The sequence below is a fragment of the Gobius niger genome, assembly GCF_951799975.1.
Source record: "Gobius niger genome assembly, chromosome: 1".
Classification (NCBI taxonomy): Eukaryota; Metazoa; Chordata; class Actinopteri; order Gobiiformes; family Gobiidae; genus Gobius; species Gobius niger.
This window is the reverse complement of record NC_136852.1, coordinates 2,960,415-2,978,205: the sequence shown is the minus strand read 5'-3', so window position 1 is coordinate 2,978,205 and position 17,791 is coordinate 2,960,415. Positions and strand designations below refer to the sequence as shown.

General features: G+C 40.6%; 1 protein-coding gene across 2 annotated transcripts in view; it reads left to right on the top strand.

Moving 5' to 3' along the window:
- Nucleotides 1-14,708, top strand: part of tpst1 (tyrosylprotein sulfotransferase 1) — a 97,158-nt gene extending 82,450 nt beyond the window's left edge. Inside the window, exons 5-6 of one of the 2 annotated variants that reach the window (XM_079574694.1) lie at nt 13,032-13,082; nt 14,619-14,708. In XM_079574694.1, the coding sequence (XP_079430820.1) occupies nt 13,032-13,082; nt 14,619-14,654 (87 nt within the window). In that variant the 3' untranslated portion in view covers nt 14,655-14,708. The remainder of the gene's footprint in view (nt 1-13,031; nt 13,083-14,618) is intronic. The other variant, XM_079574695.1, reaches the window with a different exon arrangement.
- The last annotated feature ends 3,083 nt before the right edge of the window (nt 14,709-17,791 follow it).

The following is a 17,791-nucleotide window of genomic DNA, read 5'->3' as shown; positions in this document are numbered from 1 at the left end:
AATTACGAAAATGTGACAAAAAATTACAAAAATGTGACAAAAAAATTGCAAAAATGTGACAAAAAAAGTATAAAAATGTGACAAAAAAATTATAAAAATGTGACAAAAAAATTATAAAAATGTGACAAAAAAATTCCAAAAATGTGACAAAAATTTGATTAAAAAAAAATACAAAAATGTGACAAAAAAATTCCAAAAATGTGACAAAAATTACAAAAATTTGATAAAAAAAAATACAAAAATGTGACAAAATGTGACAAAAAAACTACAAAAATGTGAGAAAAAATCACAAAAATTGGATTAAAAAAATTACAAAAAATGACAAAAAATTTACAAAAAATTTACAAAAATGAGTTGAATGCCCAACAGAAAAATGATGGGGAAAAAATCTGATGACATGAGGAAAAAGATCCTCTCGGTTCAGGCGGGAGTTAAGAGGTTAAACAGAACAGTTCTAAATGATGGACTTTTCAAACAGTATAGTTCTGTAATACTGCACAGCTGTACTACTGTAATACTGCACAGCTGTATTACAGTGATGAATACATGTACTGTAAGACGGACACAAACAAACAAATGCAATGAATCCGTTTCCAAAAGCTGCTCTTTGTGTCGGCCACAGCCTAAAACACTGTCCTCTTCAAACCCCGGGGTCAGACGTCACAAAAACCATTCTGTTCTGATGGATATTTCAGTGAATGACCATCAAATCAAACTTATGCTTCAGATTCTGTCTGTGAAGAAGCGACTTTCAGCTGTGTTAATTCCCTGTTTATTCCCATTAATTTCACTTAATTCCCATGGAAAATTTCCCACGAAGAAGATGACTCTGTAATCCCGGTAGTGTGCGGCAGGGGCGGACTGGGACTGAAAAACGGCCCTGGACTCTGGATTATTCGTTGTGTTTTCGTCACTTTTGAGTCACTTTCGAGTCACTTTCGTATTGTGTTTTTGTGGCTTTTTTGTTGCTTTTTTTCATTGCTTTTTTTCCATTGCTTTGTTGTGTTTTCGTCTCTTTTTTCTCATGTTTTTGTGGGTTTTTGTTGCTTTCCCGGCACATTTTTGTTCCGTTTTCATCCTCATTTTCGTCGCTATTTTGATTCTTTTCTTTTAAGCTTTAAGATTTAGGTACACCGATCACATTCTCCCCAGTTGGGCTTTACCCAAATCTAAAAGCTTCTTGGGAAAAAAAAAAAAAAAAAGTCAAAATGGAGACAAAAAATGAGAAGAAAATGAGGACGTAAACGCAAAATGGCGCAAAATAGCAAGAAATAAGCAACCAAATAAAGAGCAGCAAGAACGTGACAAAAAAGTGATGAAAGTGCAGCAAAAAAGAGACAAAATGTGACAATAAAATGAAGCAAAAAGCGATAAAAAGAAACAAAAAACTCAAAGTGACAAAAATGAAACAAAATGCAATAAAAAAGTGACAAACGGTAACAAAAAAAGTTTGCAAAAATGAGAGGAAAAACAACATATTGACAACAACTCGAGGAAAAACATCAGTTTTGTGGGTCTTAGCTTTCAAATGAGGCGTTACTCTGGCCTTTTGGCAAAGAGGAGAGAATGCATTCGGTTTAGGCGGGTGGTAAGAGGTTAAGGCGGGGGATAAGAGGAGAAAATGGAAAGGCCAGAGCGGTGGCCCGAGAGCCAGTGGCCCTTCTGTGCTCTTCCAGAATGGACATATGGCCAGTCCGCCCCTGGTGTGCGGCTCCTCTGTGAGCTCCTCTGTAACCTCGGTAGTGTGCGTCTCCTCTGTGAGCTCCTCTGTTATCCCGGTAGTGTGCGGCTCCTCTGTGAGCTCCTCTGTAATCCCGGTAGCGTGCGGCTCCTCTGTGAGCTCCTCTGTAACCTCGGTAGTGTGCGGCTCCTCTGTGAGCTCCTCTGTAATCCCGGTAGTGTGCGGCTCCTCTGTGAGCTCCTCTGTAACCCCGGTAGTGTGCGTCTCCTCTGTGAGCTCCCCTGTAACCCCGGTAGTGTGCGGCTCCTCTGTGAGCTCCTCTGTAATCCCGGTAGTGTGCGTCTCCTCTGTGAGCTCCTCTGTAACCCAGGTAGTGTGCGGCTCCTCTGTGAGCTCCTCTGTAACCCAGGTAGTGTGCGGCTCCTCTGTGAGCTCCCCTGTAACCCCGGTAGTGTGCGGCTCCTCTGTGAGCTCCCCTGTAACCCCGGTAGTGTGCGGCTCCTCTGTGAGCTCCTCTGTAATCCAGGTAGTGTGCGGCTCCTCTGTGAGCTCCTCTGTAATCCCGGTAGTGTGCGTCTCCTCTGTGAGCTCCTCTGTAACCCAGGTAGTGTGCGGCTCCTCTGTGAGCTCCTCTGTAATCCCGGTAGTGTGCGTCTCCTCTGTGAGCTCCTCTGTAACCCAGGTAGTGTGCGGCTCCTCTGTGAGCTCCTCTGTAACCCAGGTAGTGTGCGGCTCCTCTGTGAGCTCCCCTGTAACCCCGGTAGTGTGCGGCTCCTCTGTGAGCTCCTCTGTAACCCAGGTAGTGTGCGGCTCCTCTGTGAGCTCCTCTGTAATCCAGGTAGTGTGCGGCTCCTCTGTGAGCTCCTCTGTAATCCCGGTAGTGTGCGGCTCCTCTGTGAGACAAAAACAATGTATGTGGAAATGTGACAAAAAAGTGAGAAAACATTCACAAAAAAGTGATGGAAAATTGATGAAAAAGTGGCAAAAATGTCACAAAAATGCTAAAAAAAAATTGACAAAAAAAATGTGACAAAAATGTGACAAAAAAATGTGACAAAAATGTGACCAAAAAATGTGACAAAAATGTGACAAAAAATTACAAAAATTTGATCAAAAAAAATTACGAAAATGTGACAAAAAATTACAAAAATGTGACAAAAAAATTACGAAAATGTGACAAAAAATTACAAAAATGTGACAAAAAAATTACAAAAATGGGACAAAAATGTGACACAAAAATTTAAAAAATGACAAAAAATTGATTAAAAAAATTGACGAAAAAATGACAAAAAATGGACAAAAAAATGACAAAAAAGTTACAAAAATGAGTTGAACACCAAACAGAAAAATGATGGGAAAAAAATCTGATGACGTGAGGAAAAAGATCCTCTCGGTTCAGGCGGGAGTTAAGAGGTTAAACAGAACAGATGATGGACTTTTCAAACAGTATAGTTCTGTAATACTGCGGCTCCTCTGTGAGCTCCTCTGTAATCCCGGTAGTGTGCGGCTCCTCTGTGAGCTCCTCTGTAATCCAGGTAGTGTGCGGCTCCTCTGTGAGCTCCTCTGTAACCTCGGTAGTGTGCGTCTCCTCTGTGAGCTCCTCTGTACTCCCGGTCGTGTGCGGCTCCTCTGAGTTGAAGGTCGAGCTCCTGCAGCGGCTGATATTTGACCCATCTGGCCCTGAGCTCGGATCTAAGCGCCGTGTGATTGAGAACATCTGGAATCGCTCGGCCCAGGATTTAGCCCGTGCCATCGGCAGACGTTAGACCGCACCGCTCTGCTTTCTCTGAACACATTCCTCTGATGCCTGTGGCGGGACAAACCGCTCTGTGTCCTTAACGTTATTAGGAACAACAGGAGCCGCTGAGTTAATCACAAAGGCAGTTCTAGTCGTCACAAACGGTTCATCTCAAAGGTGGTTTAGGTAATTTAAACGAGCTCCAAAATCCGTGTCCCGTGGGGTTTATTGTGTGTAAAAGCCGCTAACCCTGAAGTTTCGACCTTTACAAACACAGCTCCACAGACTCAGAACGTTCCAGTCCTAGTCTTAAAGGGGGGGTGTTATGCAAAATCGACTTTTCCAAGCTTTACATCATGTTATTCTGTCATTCCCTCATTAAAAACATGCCTGAAGTGTTGCCTTGGCACATTCACGTATTTTTGAGTAATCTGTAAAAACTCTGATGAGGGGATAGATAGGTATCCATTTTAGGGATAGGTTTGCCTGAGTCCTCCTAGGAACGCCCCCACCTCCTGGAGACGCCTCCGAGCTTTCGTCACCAGCCGAGTAACCAACCACTGCTCCTCAGCAGAACCCCCTCCCCACTGATGCCACAGACAGCGTGTGGATTATATAGGCCTGTGTAGCACCTCATTTGAAAGCTAAGACCCACAAAACTGATCTTTTTCCTCGCGTTGTTGCTGTGTTGTGTCACTTTTTAAATTGTTTTCTTTCTTTTTTGGGGATTTTGGTCACATTTTTGTTGAATTTTTGTCACATTTTTGTCTCATTTTTGTTGAATTTTTGTCACATTTTTGTTGAATTTTTGTCACATTTTTGTTGAATTTTTGTCACATTTTTGTTGAATTTTTGATGAATTTTTGTCACTTTTTGATGAATTTTTGTCACATTTTTGATGAATTTTTGTCACATTTTTGTTGAATTTTTGTCACATTTTTGTCTCATTTTTGATGAATTTTTGTCACTTTTTGATGAATTTTTGTCACATTTTTGATGAATTTTTGTCACATTTTTGATGAATTTTTGTCACATTTTGTTGAATTATTGTCACTTTTTGTCTCATTTTTGTTGAATTTTTGTCACATTTTTCTTGAACTTTTGTCACATTTTTGATGAATTTTTGTCACATTTGTGTTGAATTTTTGTCACATTTTTGTCTCATTTTTGTTGAAGTTTTGTCACATTTTTGTTGATTTTTTGTCACATTTTTGTTGAATTTTTGTCACATTTTTGTTGAATTTTTTCACATTTTTGATGAATTTTTTCACATTTTTTATGAATTTTTGTCACTTTGTGGTTGAATTTTTGTCACATTTTTGATGATTTTTTGTCACATTTTTGTTGCGTTTACATCCTTGTTTTCTTCTCATTTTTGTGGCTGTTTTGGTGCTTTTTTTCCCAAGAAGTTTTTTTGATTAGGGTAAAGCCAAACTGGATAAAATGGGATCCGTTCAGGTGGGAGTTAAGAGGTTAAAGAGACAGAGGCCTATTTCAAGACATTCACTACAGCCATTTTGAGAGAACAATTTTATACAAGGCAGTTATTCTAATTTACTGCATTTACAGACCAACAGAAGGTTTGGTCATCATTGTAGTGTGATATAGACTGGTGTTATGTTATTGAAAAAAGCATAATACCCCCTCTTTAACAATATTTGGCAAGTTTTTAATTATCCAATTCTGATTTTTTGAATTTTTGAGTTTTCATTGGCCTGGTCTGTTTTTGCATATCAACTCGGCTACAGCAAAAGATTCAAATTATTATCTATGAATTTATTACATTTTCCCTGTTCACCTGCTGCATCTCGCCTTCAGTGAAGATCTTGGAAAGCTGCTCGTCGATCGGACCGTTTTGTTTCCATGTTTTCGTGTTCAAAGTGAACTGGGCCAAAACCTTAAAAGTGTAAAAACCTCCACGGCGTCGCCCGGAGACTTGTAGCTGTATCAAAAAGAGCTTGTATCTCACATTTATGCGCCTCAGGTGTTTGGGACATTTCCAGCTCCACAAACTCTTGACGTTTATGAACCTGCTCAGACGGAGATTGACCGGACAGATGTCAGACTGTTTCACTGAGACGAAACAAGGGCTCGCTCCTAACTTCCTATTACCCCGCGAAGAGCTCAGTCACTAAATAAAAATAAAAATAAACCAGTGCATTATTATTACTATAGAGCTGCTGCTGAGGTGGCTCTGGCGTCTGTTTCAGAGCCTCCTGGTCGCCTCGGGAGGTGTCCCAGGCATGTCCTATTGGGAGGAGGCCCAGACCCAGGACACGCTGGGGGGACCAGGTCTCAGAGCTGGCCTGGTGTTGCCTCGGGTTCCCCCCAGAGTAGCTGGAGGAAGTCTGTGTGGAGAGAGAGAGGTCTGGGCATCTCTGCTCGGAGCTGCCTCCCAAAAATGGATGGAGGGATTTTGTCCAGTAGGAGTGAAAAACCGGCTTGTGAAGCTAGCCGTTAGCATGTAGCATTAACCTCTTAGCACCCGCCAAAACCTAATGCATTCTCTCCTCTTTGCCATTGTCGTCACTTTTTATTTCCCTTGTGTTTTTGTCACTTTTTTAATGGCACTTTTGTTACTTTTTTTGTGACTTTTTTGATGCGTTTTTGTCACTTTTTTTGCTGGATTTTGGTTACTTTTTTGTTGGATTATTGTCATTTTTTGTCACATTTTTTGCTGCTCTTTTGTCACTTTTTGCTGGATTTGTGTCATTTTTTGCTGGAATTTTGTCTTTTTTTTTGCTGGATTTTTGTCTTTTTTTTGCTGGAATTTTGTCTTTTTTTTTGCTGGATTTTTGTAATTTTTTTGCTGGAATTTTGTCATTTTTTGTTGGAATTTTGTCTTTTTTTCTGGATTTTTGTCTTTTTTTTGCTGGAATTTTGTTATTTTTTTGCTGGATTTTTTGTCATTTTTTTGCTGGATTTTTTGTCATTTTTTTGCTGGATTTTTGTCTTTTTTTTGCTGGAATTGTGTCATTTTTTTTGCTGGATTTTTTGTCATTTTTTTTGCTGGATTTTTTGTAATTTTTTTGCTGGATTTTTTGTCATTTTTTTGCTGGATTTTTTGTCATTTTTTTGCTGGATTTTTTGTCATTTTTCTGCTGGATCTTTGTCATTTTTTTGCTGTATTTTTGTAACTTTTGTCAATTTACATCCTCATTTTCTTCTCATTTTTTTGTCGCCATTTTGAACAAGCTTTTAGATTTGGAGAATTTGGAGAACAGGAGAAAACATGTTCAGGTGGGAGTTAAGAGGTTAAGCTAAAGTTAGAAATATGGTTAGCATTCTCCCTTGTTTATATATTTATGAGCTGCTTTGCTCCTCTCCATGTCTTTGTAGTAGAAAACACCTCAATAATCAGCATTGTTAAAGTAGTTCAGTAGTTGGTGAAAGAGTAGCTCTTTTCCTTTTTAATTAACATCCATCCATCCATTTTCTTCCACTTGTCCGTTCCCGGGTCGTGGGGGAAGCCGTTGGAGCTGCCCAGATCACATTGCACCAGCCCTTTATGGCTCCTCCTGCAGGTGGTGGGTCCACAGAAGGATTTAATTAACATTATCATTCTATTTTATTGTTTAAATATCATACGTATTGGGAAAAACTCGTCCCAGTTGCATTTATCAGGGGTTCCCAGACTTATGACCTCCACTGTAAAAAGTCATTCACTCTGAAGCTACTTTAGGGCAGCCAAACCTTTAAAATCGAGTTTATAACATGCATTTAAACAGTGTATTTGCTGCTCTATCCTGCATCCTAAACGATACAGAAAAGAGCGGCCTCTTCCCTTTGAGCTGCACAAACCCGCTCCGACGTGTGACTCCTGTTGGTTCGTCGGTTCTCTCGTGTCGAGGCCTTTTGGACGTGTTTGAAGCAGACGTGTGTGAGTCGCTGCAGAGTCACGCTTGTGCAGGAAGTCCTGATTTCGCGGCTGACGCTGACGTGGATTCGAGGGGGTTCGAGCATTTCTCTGCGATGACTCACTGGTTTCCCCTGGAGTTTGAGCCACAGAGAGAGAGACGTAGGGAGAACCATCTGCAACTGGACACGTTATTCCTTTAATTACTGATCATTTCATTTACGCTGCAGTGAGTTTTTCTAGTTTAAACACAATACATTTTATGTCTATTTTAGAACTGGTTTTACTCTGGTTTGGTCTGGATCTTAAGGTCTGCTGACACTTGGATAAGGATTAAATGGGGCTTTAAATGAATTGAAAGTCTACATTGCTGGCGTTTTTCTGTACTTGTTTGAAAATAATGCCGCTGCTGAGCTTTTTTTATTCTTTGAACTTGATCAAAAGTTCTCCAAAGTTGCAGATCTCTACAGGCCTGGCCTCCTGCCTCTCTGACCGTTTACACGTCGTCATGGTCAAATATCAAACGTGGGATTTTCGGGATCAGCTAATGGTGGGTAGAGTCGTCCTCAGGATCACTCAAGTAAGAGTAACGTTACTGGAGTACTGTGAGTAACTGAGAAACCGACAAATCTGATATATGTTTCAGTTTTATGAGAAACAAAACATGAAATCATAAAAAATGTAATATTTTCAAACCCCTCCTGGAAGCGCCACCTTAACATGGTGGTGGGTTTGAGCCCGAATGACCAAACCTTCTGTTGGTCTGTAATGCAGTAAATTAGAACAACTGCCTTGTATAAAATGTCTCTCTCAAAATGGCTGTAGTGAATGTCTTGAAATAGGCCTCTGTCTCTTTAAGAACCTCTGACCTCTTTCGGACACGCCCCCTCCACACGCTGTCTGTGGCATCAGTGGGGAGGGGGTTCTGCTGAGGAGCAGTGGTTGGTTACTCGGCTGTTGACGAAAGCTCGGAGGCGTCTCCAGGAGGTGGGGGCGTTCCTAGGAGGACTCAGGCAAACCTATCCCTAAAATGGCCGCCATCAGAGTTTTTACAGATTACTCAAAAATACGTGAATGTGCCAAGGCAACACTTCAGGCATGTTTTTAATGAGGGAGTGACATAATAACATGATGTAAAGCTTGAAAAAGTCGATTTTGCATAATACCCCCTTTAAGTACATGTAGCTGAGTACTACCCACCTCTGCAGGTATCATCAGGCTGTACATGGCATGACAGAAGGTGCTATATTATTATGACGGCACTTCAGACCCCACTGTACTTAATTTTAACATTTCTAAACTCCCTTTAACGTCAGCAAAGTGAAAATGAATGTGATATTTAATCAAATTAACAAACCAAAGTTTAACTTTGCCAAATCCAGACGGTTAGCAGAGCTAAGCACATAAAAGACCGTTTTTATTTGATGACCTCAAAAACCCACTTTCCCCACATTAAAACCACATGAACACAAACCAACTAACAACGATCTCAGGAAAACGAGCTCCACATGAACATGAGCCCAACTTTAGTGTAATAAATCTAACCCTAGTCAAGGCTGTTTTGAAGCAGAGGAAACCTGCCAAAGTCAAACCTCCTTCATCTCGACAAAACTTTGATTTTAATCCATGCTTTCATCACGGCCCATAAGACTATTGCAACACTCGACTATTGCAACACTCGACTCTCGACTCAACCTCACTGTAAGACGCAGCCGCTCGCCTTTTTACTGCATTCTCTTCACCTCCCAGTGCCTGTGCCGTGCACTTGTACCTCAGCCCCGTCTCGCTCACTGAGGCTCCTCGTGTGGTCCCTCAGAGGCTCCTCGTGTGGTCCCTCAGAGGCTCCTCGTGTGGTCCCTCAGAGGCTCCTCGTGTGGTCCCTCAGAGGCTCCTCGTGTGGTCCCTCAGAGGCTCCTCTTGTGGTCCCTCAGAGGCTCCTCGTGTGGTCCCTCAGAAGCTCCTCGTGTGGTCCCTCAGAGGCTCCTCGTGTGGTCCCTCAGAGGCTCCTCGTGTGGTCCCTCAGAGGCTCCTCGTGTGGTCCCTCAGAGGCTCCTCGTGTGGTCCCTCAGAGGCTCCTCGTGTGGTCCCTCAGAGGCTCCTCGTGGAACTTTGGAACGAGCTCCTCCTAAACATCAGGCAGACTCGGCCTCTCCCTGTTTAAGAATCTATGGTCACACTTTACATTACGGGCCGGGAAGTCCGTGGTACTTACAGTGGTAAATACTAGTAATAATAGTGGTACTTCTAGGTACTTATTGTGGTACTTACAGTGGTAAATACTAGTAATAATAGTGGTACTTCTAGGTACTTATTGTGGTACTTACAGTGGTAAATACTAGTAATAATAGTGGTACTTCTAGGTACTTATTGTGGTACTTACAGTGGTAAATACTAGTAATAATAGTGGTACTTATTGTGGTACTTACAGTGGTAAATACTAGTAATAATAGTGGTACTTATTGTGGTACTTACAGTGGTAAATACTAGTAATAATAGTGGTACTTCTAGGTACTTATCGTGGTACTTACAGTGGTGCTTATGGTGGTACTTACAGTGGTGCTTATGGTGGTACTTACAGTGGTGCTTATGGTGGTACTTACAGTGGTGCTTATGGTGGTACTTACAATGGTAAATACTAGTAATAATAGTGGTACTTATTGTGGTACTTACAGTGGTAAATACTAGTAATAATAGTGGTACTTATTGTGGTACTTACAGTGGTAAATACTAGTAATAATAGTGGTACTTCTAGGTACTTATCGTGGTACTTACAGTGGTAAATACTAGTAATAAAAGTGGAACTTCTAGGTACTTATCGTGGTACTTACAGTGGTACTTATGGTGGTACTTACAATGGTAAATACTAGTAATAATAGTGGTACTTCTAGGTACTTATTGTGGTACTTACAGTGGTGCTTATGGTGGTACTTACAGTGGTAGATACTAGTAATAATAGTGGTACTTAAAGGATACTATAGTGAGAATTACAAGTTATGTACTTCTAGAAACAGTGGTAACTCTTAGTAATGAAGGTTGTACTTCTTGTTTTATGTTGTTTTATAGTCACACAATCCTAGAAATTACTTCTGTTTGTAGAAGTACCTCATTTACTACTTATGAATTGCCAGCTTGAATTACCAGTAAGTACCACAGTAAATAGAAGTACAACCTTCATTACTAAGAGTTACCCCTGTATCTCTTAGTAATGAGAGATATAGTGGTAACTCTATGACTTCCTAACCCCAATTACTAGTAATTACCACTTTTAGTACCACAATAAGTACCACTGTCATACTAGTAATTACCACTGTAAGTACCACGGACTTACGGGCCCGTAATGTAAAGTGTTACCGAACCGATCTGAGCCTTTCTGCAGAGTTCTGATGCTGATATCTGGTCAGGGTGTAGCGCCACAATCTGGAGCCTAGATACAACCCCCCCCCCCCCCCCCCAGTCTGATGCTCCGGGACTTGCCAACTCTCGAGACTGACAAATAACCACAGAAGTTTTTTTGAAGCGTTGCTGAAATCCCAGCTGTTCCGAATCAGCAGAAGCTCCTCTGTGCTCCGCTTCACGTTCAGACCGCCGTGTGATCGCCGCGAAAGACGAGGCTCTCACCGCCGTGTCCTCATTTCTGTTGTTTGTCGCGCAGAGGAAGTGCGTTCACCGCCGAGTGTGAGGTTTTTGCTTCTGTCCTGTTCCAGTTCAGCTGTGGTTAAACGTGACAGACGGTGGAGACGAGCCTGAAAAAGCCGCTACTTTCGAAAAGGGTGTAAAAACGGACTCGGTGCAGCTAAGAGCGCTCTCGCGGCGACTGTGGTGAAAGTCAAAAAGCGGAATCTTTCCACATGAAACAAAGACTGGCACAAAGTCCAGCCTTCTCTCTCAGCACAGACTGTGTGAACTGAGGCGACTCTCATATCCTGCTTTAACTCAAATTATCACATGACAATCTAGCATGTCATGAACGCAACCGATTGTTTACATCTTTATTTTTTATCTCTTCTTTAAAAGCTGCACAAAAGCTGTTAAAGGGATGTTTCAGGATGTTTGACATAGGGCCTCATTTCCTAGTTATCCAGAGTGTTGCAGATTTCTGGAGATATTTTTTTGTAATTCATTCAAGCAGTTCTTATATTTGAAGAGTTTCGTGATGCTAGGCTAATGCAAGGCTAGTGCATGTCTATGGTATCAGCTAGCCTGCATTAAAAACAGTGTGACCCGCTCCACAGAGCACCGGAGGCAAATCACTTATAACGCCAGACTGACCATATGAATGTCTGTGTTCATAGAGTCGATATTTATTTTTTATTTTTTATTTTTTTCGTTTATTGACAAGTCACAACAAAGGTCTTTGATTTTTTTTTTTTTCCCCAACAAAAAAAACATTCCCCTCCCAACCCCGAATTATTTTTTTATTTTTAAAGACTTAAAAATAAAAATAAAATAATAATAATAATAATAATAATAATAATAATAATAATAATTTAAAAACAAAACATAAAAATATTTTTTTTTTGTTGAATTTTTTGTCACTTTTCCCCCCTTTTTTTTCTTTTTTTTCCTTACATTTTTGTCACTTTTTTCCCCTTTTTTTTTTTTTACATTTTTGTCACTTTTTTGTTGCATTTTTATTGCATTTTTTGTCACTTTTTTGTTGATTTTTCTTTTTACTTTTTTGTCACTTTTTTGTTGCATTTTTTAACTTTTTTGTTAATTTTTTTGTCAATAATAATAATAATAATAATAATAATAATAATAATAATAATAAAAAATAATAATTTAAAAACAAAACATAAACATTTAAAAAAAACCTGTGGTCCTATAAACAGCATTATGACAACTCATCTCCACTATTAAACAATAGCCCTCCATCTGATATGGGACCCAAAATCAGTCTGGCATAAGTAATAGAATTTACAATGGCACTGGGGCTGCACAATATATCGCAAAAAAGTAGAAAGTAAAAAATAGAGTAATCGATAGAGTAATTTTAACCATTTTGCATTTAAAACAACTTATATTTGAGCAGCTTCGTGGTTGTATAAGCTACGCAGCGGCGGAGTGATCTGCTAGAAAATAGTCCCTCAAAATGCGATCATTCATGTGATGGACACAGACATTTATATGGTTAGTCTGGTGTTGTAAGTGATTTGCCTCAGGTGCTCTGTGGAGCCGGTCACACTGTTTTTAATGCAGGCTAGCTGATACCATAGAAATGCACTAGCCTTGCACTAGCCTAGCGCCACGAAACTCTTCGAATATAAGAACTGCATGAATTACAAAAAAAAAAATCTCCCTAAATCAGCAACACTCTGGATAACTAGGAAATGAGGCCCTATGTCAAAAATCCTGAAACATCCCTTTAACCTTGTAGTGTAGGTCTTACTTGAGTTATATTTGTGTGGAACTTATTACTTTAACTCCACTACATTCCTATAAAGTAAAGTATGAAGTTAATTTGTCCATTGTTTTGTTTATTTTAAAAGGCTAACAAAGCCACTGACTTAAATCGAGGTTTGTCCTGGGGCCGCACCGATCCGATACTGGTGTTAGATATATCGGCTCCAAATATCCGATACTGAACTGATAGTATTAGAGTATTATTTAAGTAGCAGTATCTGTACTCGTTATGAAATCAAGTACTATCTGAGGTTTTACTTTGACGTCCTTTACCACTGGTGACTTTTGACAAACGGATCGATGATTTTTCCTCTTGCTCTCGTTCTTAAAGGCGGTGTTTTGTTTTTCCGCAGGTGTTTAAAGGGGAATTTCAGCTCCCAGATTTCCTGAGGGAACAGTCACAGGTACAGTAGCTTTCTGCCTGTCGCTCGGATCACCCTCCAATCTCTTAACTATCACGCCATCGCCATCTCGCAAATTTGAGTTCCTCCTCATCAGATTCACCCGATTTTATTCGATTTTTGGTCCTGTTTTTGGCTCTGTTGTTTATCTCGACTTTAGATTCACATTTTCATGTCTTAAAACCTGCTGTGCGTTAACTTTAAGGCCCGACTGTCGTACAATGATGGAGAAAAGGATCAAAATCGAACAGTGTAATGAGCGTCATGTGACTCAGGAGGCGCCGCTCTTCCTGTCCCGTTATTTCCCTGTGAGTTTGTACCTCCTGCCTTAACCAAGTGCATTTTCTCCAGTTCAGCTTTACCCAAATCTAAAAAGCTTCTCAACTGGAGCTTACAGCCTATAGGACAGAGAAACACCTCATTTCAAAGTTCAATTGTTGCCATGTTGTTGTTGTCTTTTTATTCCAATGCTTTGTCACATTTCTCGTCACATTTTTTTTTACTTTTTTGTCACTTTTGTTGCATTTTTGTTGAATTTTTTGCCACTTTTCCCCCCTTTTTTTTCTTTTTTTTTTCTTAAATTTTTGTCACTTTTTCCCCCTTTTTTTTTACATTTTTGTCACTTTTTTGTTGCATTTTTGTTACTTTTTGGTTGATTTTTCTTTTTACTTTTTTGTCACTTTTTTGTTGCATTTTTCACTTTTTTGTTGATTTTTTTTACTTTTTTGTCACTTTTGTTGCATTTTTGTTGAATTTTGTGTCACGTTTTTGTTAAATTGTTTTACTCTTTTTGTCGCTTTTTTCCCCCTTTTTTTTTTTTTTTACATTTTTGTCTTTTTTTGTAGCATTTTTGTTACTTTTTGGTTGAATTTTTATTGAATTTTTTGTCACTTTTTTGTAGAATTTTTGTTGAATTTTTTATCACCTTTGTCACTTTTTTTTTTTTGTCACTTTTTTGCATTTGTGTCACTTTCTTGTCACTTTCTGGTCACTTTTATTGCACTTTTGTCACTTTTTTGTTACTTTTTCATCCTCGCTAACGTCTCCTTTTCGTCACTCTTTGAGTCTTCAGAAGCTCTTTTCAGATTTGGGTAAAGCCAAACTGGAGGACTCTGCTCGGGCGGGGGTTCAGAGGGTTCAGAGTTCACATTTATTCCACTAAGCGTCTCCAGAAGCTTTAACAATAGAATTCTTCAGGATCTGTAAAAGCCCAGACTTGAGTTTGCGGTTTGTGGCTTTTTAATAGTTTCATCTGGAGCCGGATCTTGTTTTTTCTTGCCCCGTCATTTTTTAATTTGTCGACAACAGACGCCTAAGATTCATAGTTTTGTTTTCTTTTGTTATTTTTCATCTAGTTTGTCCGAAAAGAAGAGATTATTAATTGACTAAATGAGCGCTTTTGCTTTTGAAGATCGTCATTACGGTTTTGTCGTCATTTCCAAAGCGCGCTGCTGCCCCCTGGTGGGGAATAGATGGCGCTGGCTGCTCTTGCTGGCCTGGATGCAAATGTAAATGTGCTTTTGTGTTATTGTGTTCCAGATGCAGAGGTCGGCAGAGAGGCCCAACCCCAGTTAGGAGCAGGAGCAGGAGCAGGAGCAGTGCCATCACCACAACAAGGTACAAACACGGCAGCATTTTAGATTTGGGTAAAGCCAAACTGAAGGAAATGTGTTCAGGAGGGGGTGAAGAATTTAAAACAATCATTAAAGATCGTTTGTCGAGCTCATAGGGAGCTCGTATAATCGTATGATAGTGAATAGGTTGTTTTCAGGGTCTAGAATGTGATGATGTCACAGGACCCAGTGGGGGGAGGAGCCAGTTTTTCCTATTAACCTCATAACTCCCACCTGAACGGATTCCTTTTTCTCTGTTTGGCTTTACCCTAATCAAAAAGATTCTTGGGAAAAAATGACCAAAACAGCCACAAAAAATGAGAAGAAAACAAGGATGTAAACGCGACAAACGTGACAAAAATAAAACAAAAATAAAACAAAAATGTGACAAAAATAAAACAAAAATTTGACAAAAATTCAACAAAAATGTTAGTCTGGCTAACACCAGACTAAAATCACAAGTGATATTTAGTCTGGGGACACCAATTCATTTTCTCGTAGGAGAGGTGTGGTTTACGATCGTCCATACTCGTTTATTGGGCGATACGAAAAGAAAAAAAAAAAAGTCTATCATGAGTCTGCACGTTGCCCCAGCCAATCATATCATCGTATGAGATGACGTATGACGTACCCGCTGTAAACTTTTGAGATAAACTATTTAGAACAAGGTCTAAAGCTTGATCGAAAAATACCATCGTGTCTGCTGCTGTCATGTTGGATCCGTAAATAAACTTTTTTTTTTTTATCCGTAAATAATCTACAAGCTTCCATATATCGAATAGCGCGTCATCGTCTTGCCGTCCCTCCTCGCTCTGTGATTGGTTCCCAAATCCACCGGAAAATTTGGCCCATGGTCCCCAGGCTGTTGTGCAGTTCGAAATAATTCAAGCGCACACAGCAGCCTGGCGTTAGCCAGGTTACAAAAATGTGACAAAAGTTCAACAAAAAAATGACAAAAATTCAACAAAAAAGTAAAAAATTCAACAAAAAAGTGACAAAAATTCGACAAAAATGTGACCAAAATTCAAAAAAATAAAAATAAATTTCAAATGAGGCGTTGCACAGGCCTATAGCCAAAGAGGACAGAATGCATTTGGTTTAGGCGGGTGGTAAGAGGTTAAAGGAACAGGCCACCGTTTTTACACAGAGATATGTTCTTACCTGAGCGTAGACGAGTTCATGTGTACCTGCCTGGTCTTCACGCGTGTCCTCAGTCACGTAAACACAGACGGCGTTAGCATTTAGCCTCTCCTCCTCTAAAGCTCCAAACCAGGTGAAGACAGAAGCTACCAAGCTCTTCCACGTTTTCCCTATTTAAATATGGTTACGTGAAGTGTTCCACTACAAAGTATAACTAGAAATGCAATGGCTGTGCCATTGCGATTGACTGCGGGAAGCGAATGCAGAAATTGCATAAACTGTTCAAATTGCATAAATTGCTTAATTTGCATAATATAACTTGGATAAACTGGTAAAAAGCATAAAATGTCATGTTGCATGAACTGTATAAACTGCATAAAGTGGTAAAATGCATGAATGGGTTAATTTGCATAAATTATGTCAATTGCACAAACTCTTTAAAATTCAAAAGTCCTAAATGGCATAAACTCGTCAGTTGCATAAACGCTTTAAAATGCATTAACTGGTTAAATCCCACAAAGTGGTTACTTTGCATAAATTATTAATATTGCATAAACTTTTATATTCCATAAACTGGTCAAACTGTTGAAAGTGCTTGATTGGCAGAAGCTGCACAAATGGCTGAAAGTCCTGGAGTCTCCCCATTGGCTGGATTCCCTCCATACACACCAATGCGACAGGTCCACATACACACCAATGCAAAAATTTCAAACTCTCGTATAAAAAAACTGGAAAACTGCAGAAGGCCAATTTTTTCTCAAAACCCACAAGTTGCAGAAGCTGAACATGCACAAAGTGCAGAAATTGCATAAAATGCAGAAAAAAGTGCAGAAAAGCATGGATTTGCGGCAGCCCCATTATAAGTCAATGGGAAAAATCTCCGACATTTTGGCCGAATGCGGAAAAACCGTAAGTTGCAGAAGTCCCAAAAGTAATAGCACCTTCTCCTCAACATGCGGAACATTTTGATGCATAACTTGCATAAATTGCACAAAGCATGAAGGTGCTGAAAGCTCTAGAAAATCGGGAAAAAGATGGAAGAGGAATAATAATAAAGAACATGAAAACCAATGATTGACTGCGGAAGAATTCCGCAGTCAATCAATTACACAAAATTAAACAATGTGGATTTTCTAAGCGGATAAAAAGGGAACTATATTGTAAGGCGTAATAATACCAGGAGTAGTTCGACATACGTGCAGTAATATCTTCACTTTACTGTGGAAGAGCTTGAGCAGAAAATCTCCCCAAAAATAATAATTCTCTCGTCTTTGCAGCACATCGTGACCATCTCCTCGTCAGGCGACCTCCGCATCACCTGACATCCTCCTCCACCGCATCACCTGACCTCCTCCTCCTCCTCCGCATCACCTGACCTCCTCCTCCGCATCACCTGACCTCCTCCTCCTCTGCATCACCTGACCTCCTCCTCCGCATCACCTGACCTCCTCCTCCTCCGCATCACCTGACCTCCTCCTCCTCTACATCACCTGACCTCCTCCTCCTCCGCATCACCTGACCTCCTCCTCCGCATCACCTGACCTCCTCCTCCGCATCACCTGACCTCCTCCTCCGCATCACCTGACCTCCTCCTCCGCATCACCTGACCTCCTCCTCATCCGCATCACCTGACCTCCTCCTCCGCATCACCTGACCTCCTCCTCCTCCGCATCACCTGACCTCCTCCTCCGCATCACCTGACCTCCTCCTCCTCCGCATCACCTGACCTCCTCCGCATCACCTGACCTCCTCCTCCTCCTCTGCATCACATGACCTCCTCCTCCTCCGCATCACCTGACCTCCTCCTCCTCCGCATCACCTGACCTCCTCCTCCTCTGCATCACCTGACCTCCTCCTCCTCTGCATCACCTGACCTCCTCCTCCTCTGCATCACCTGACCTCCTCCTCCTCTGCATCACCTGACCTCCTCCTCCTCTGCATCACATGACCAATCACGCG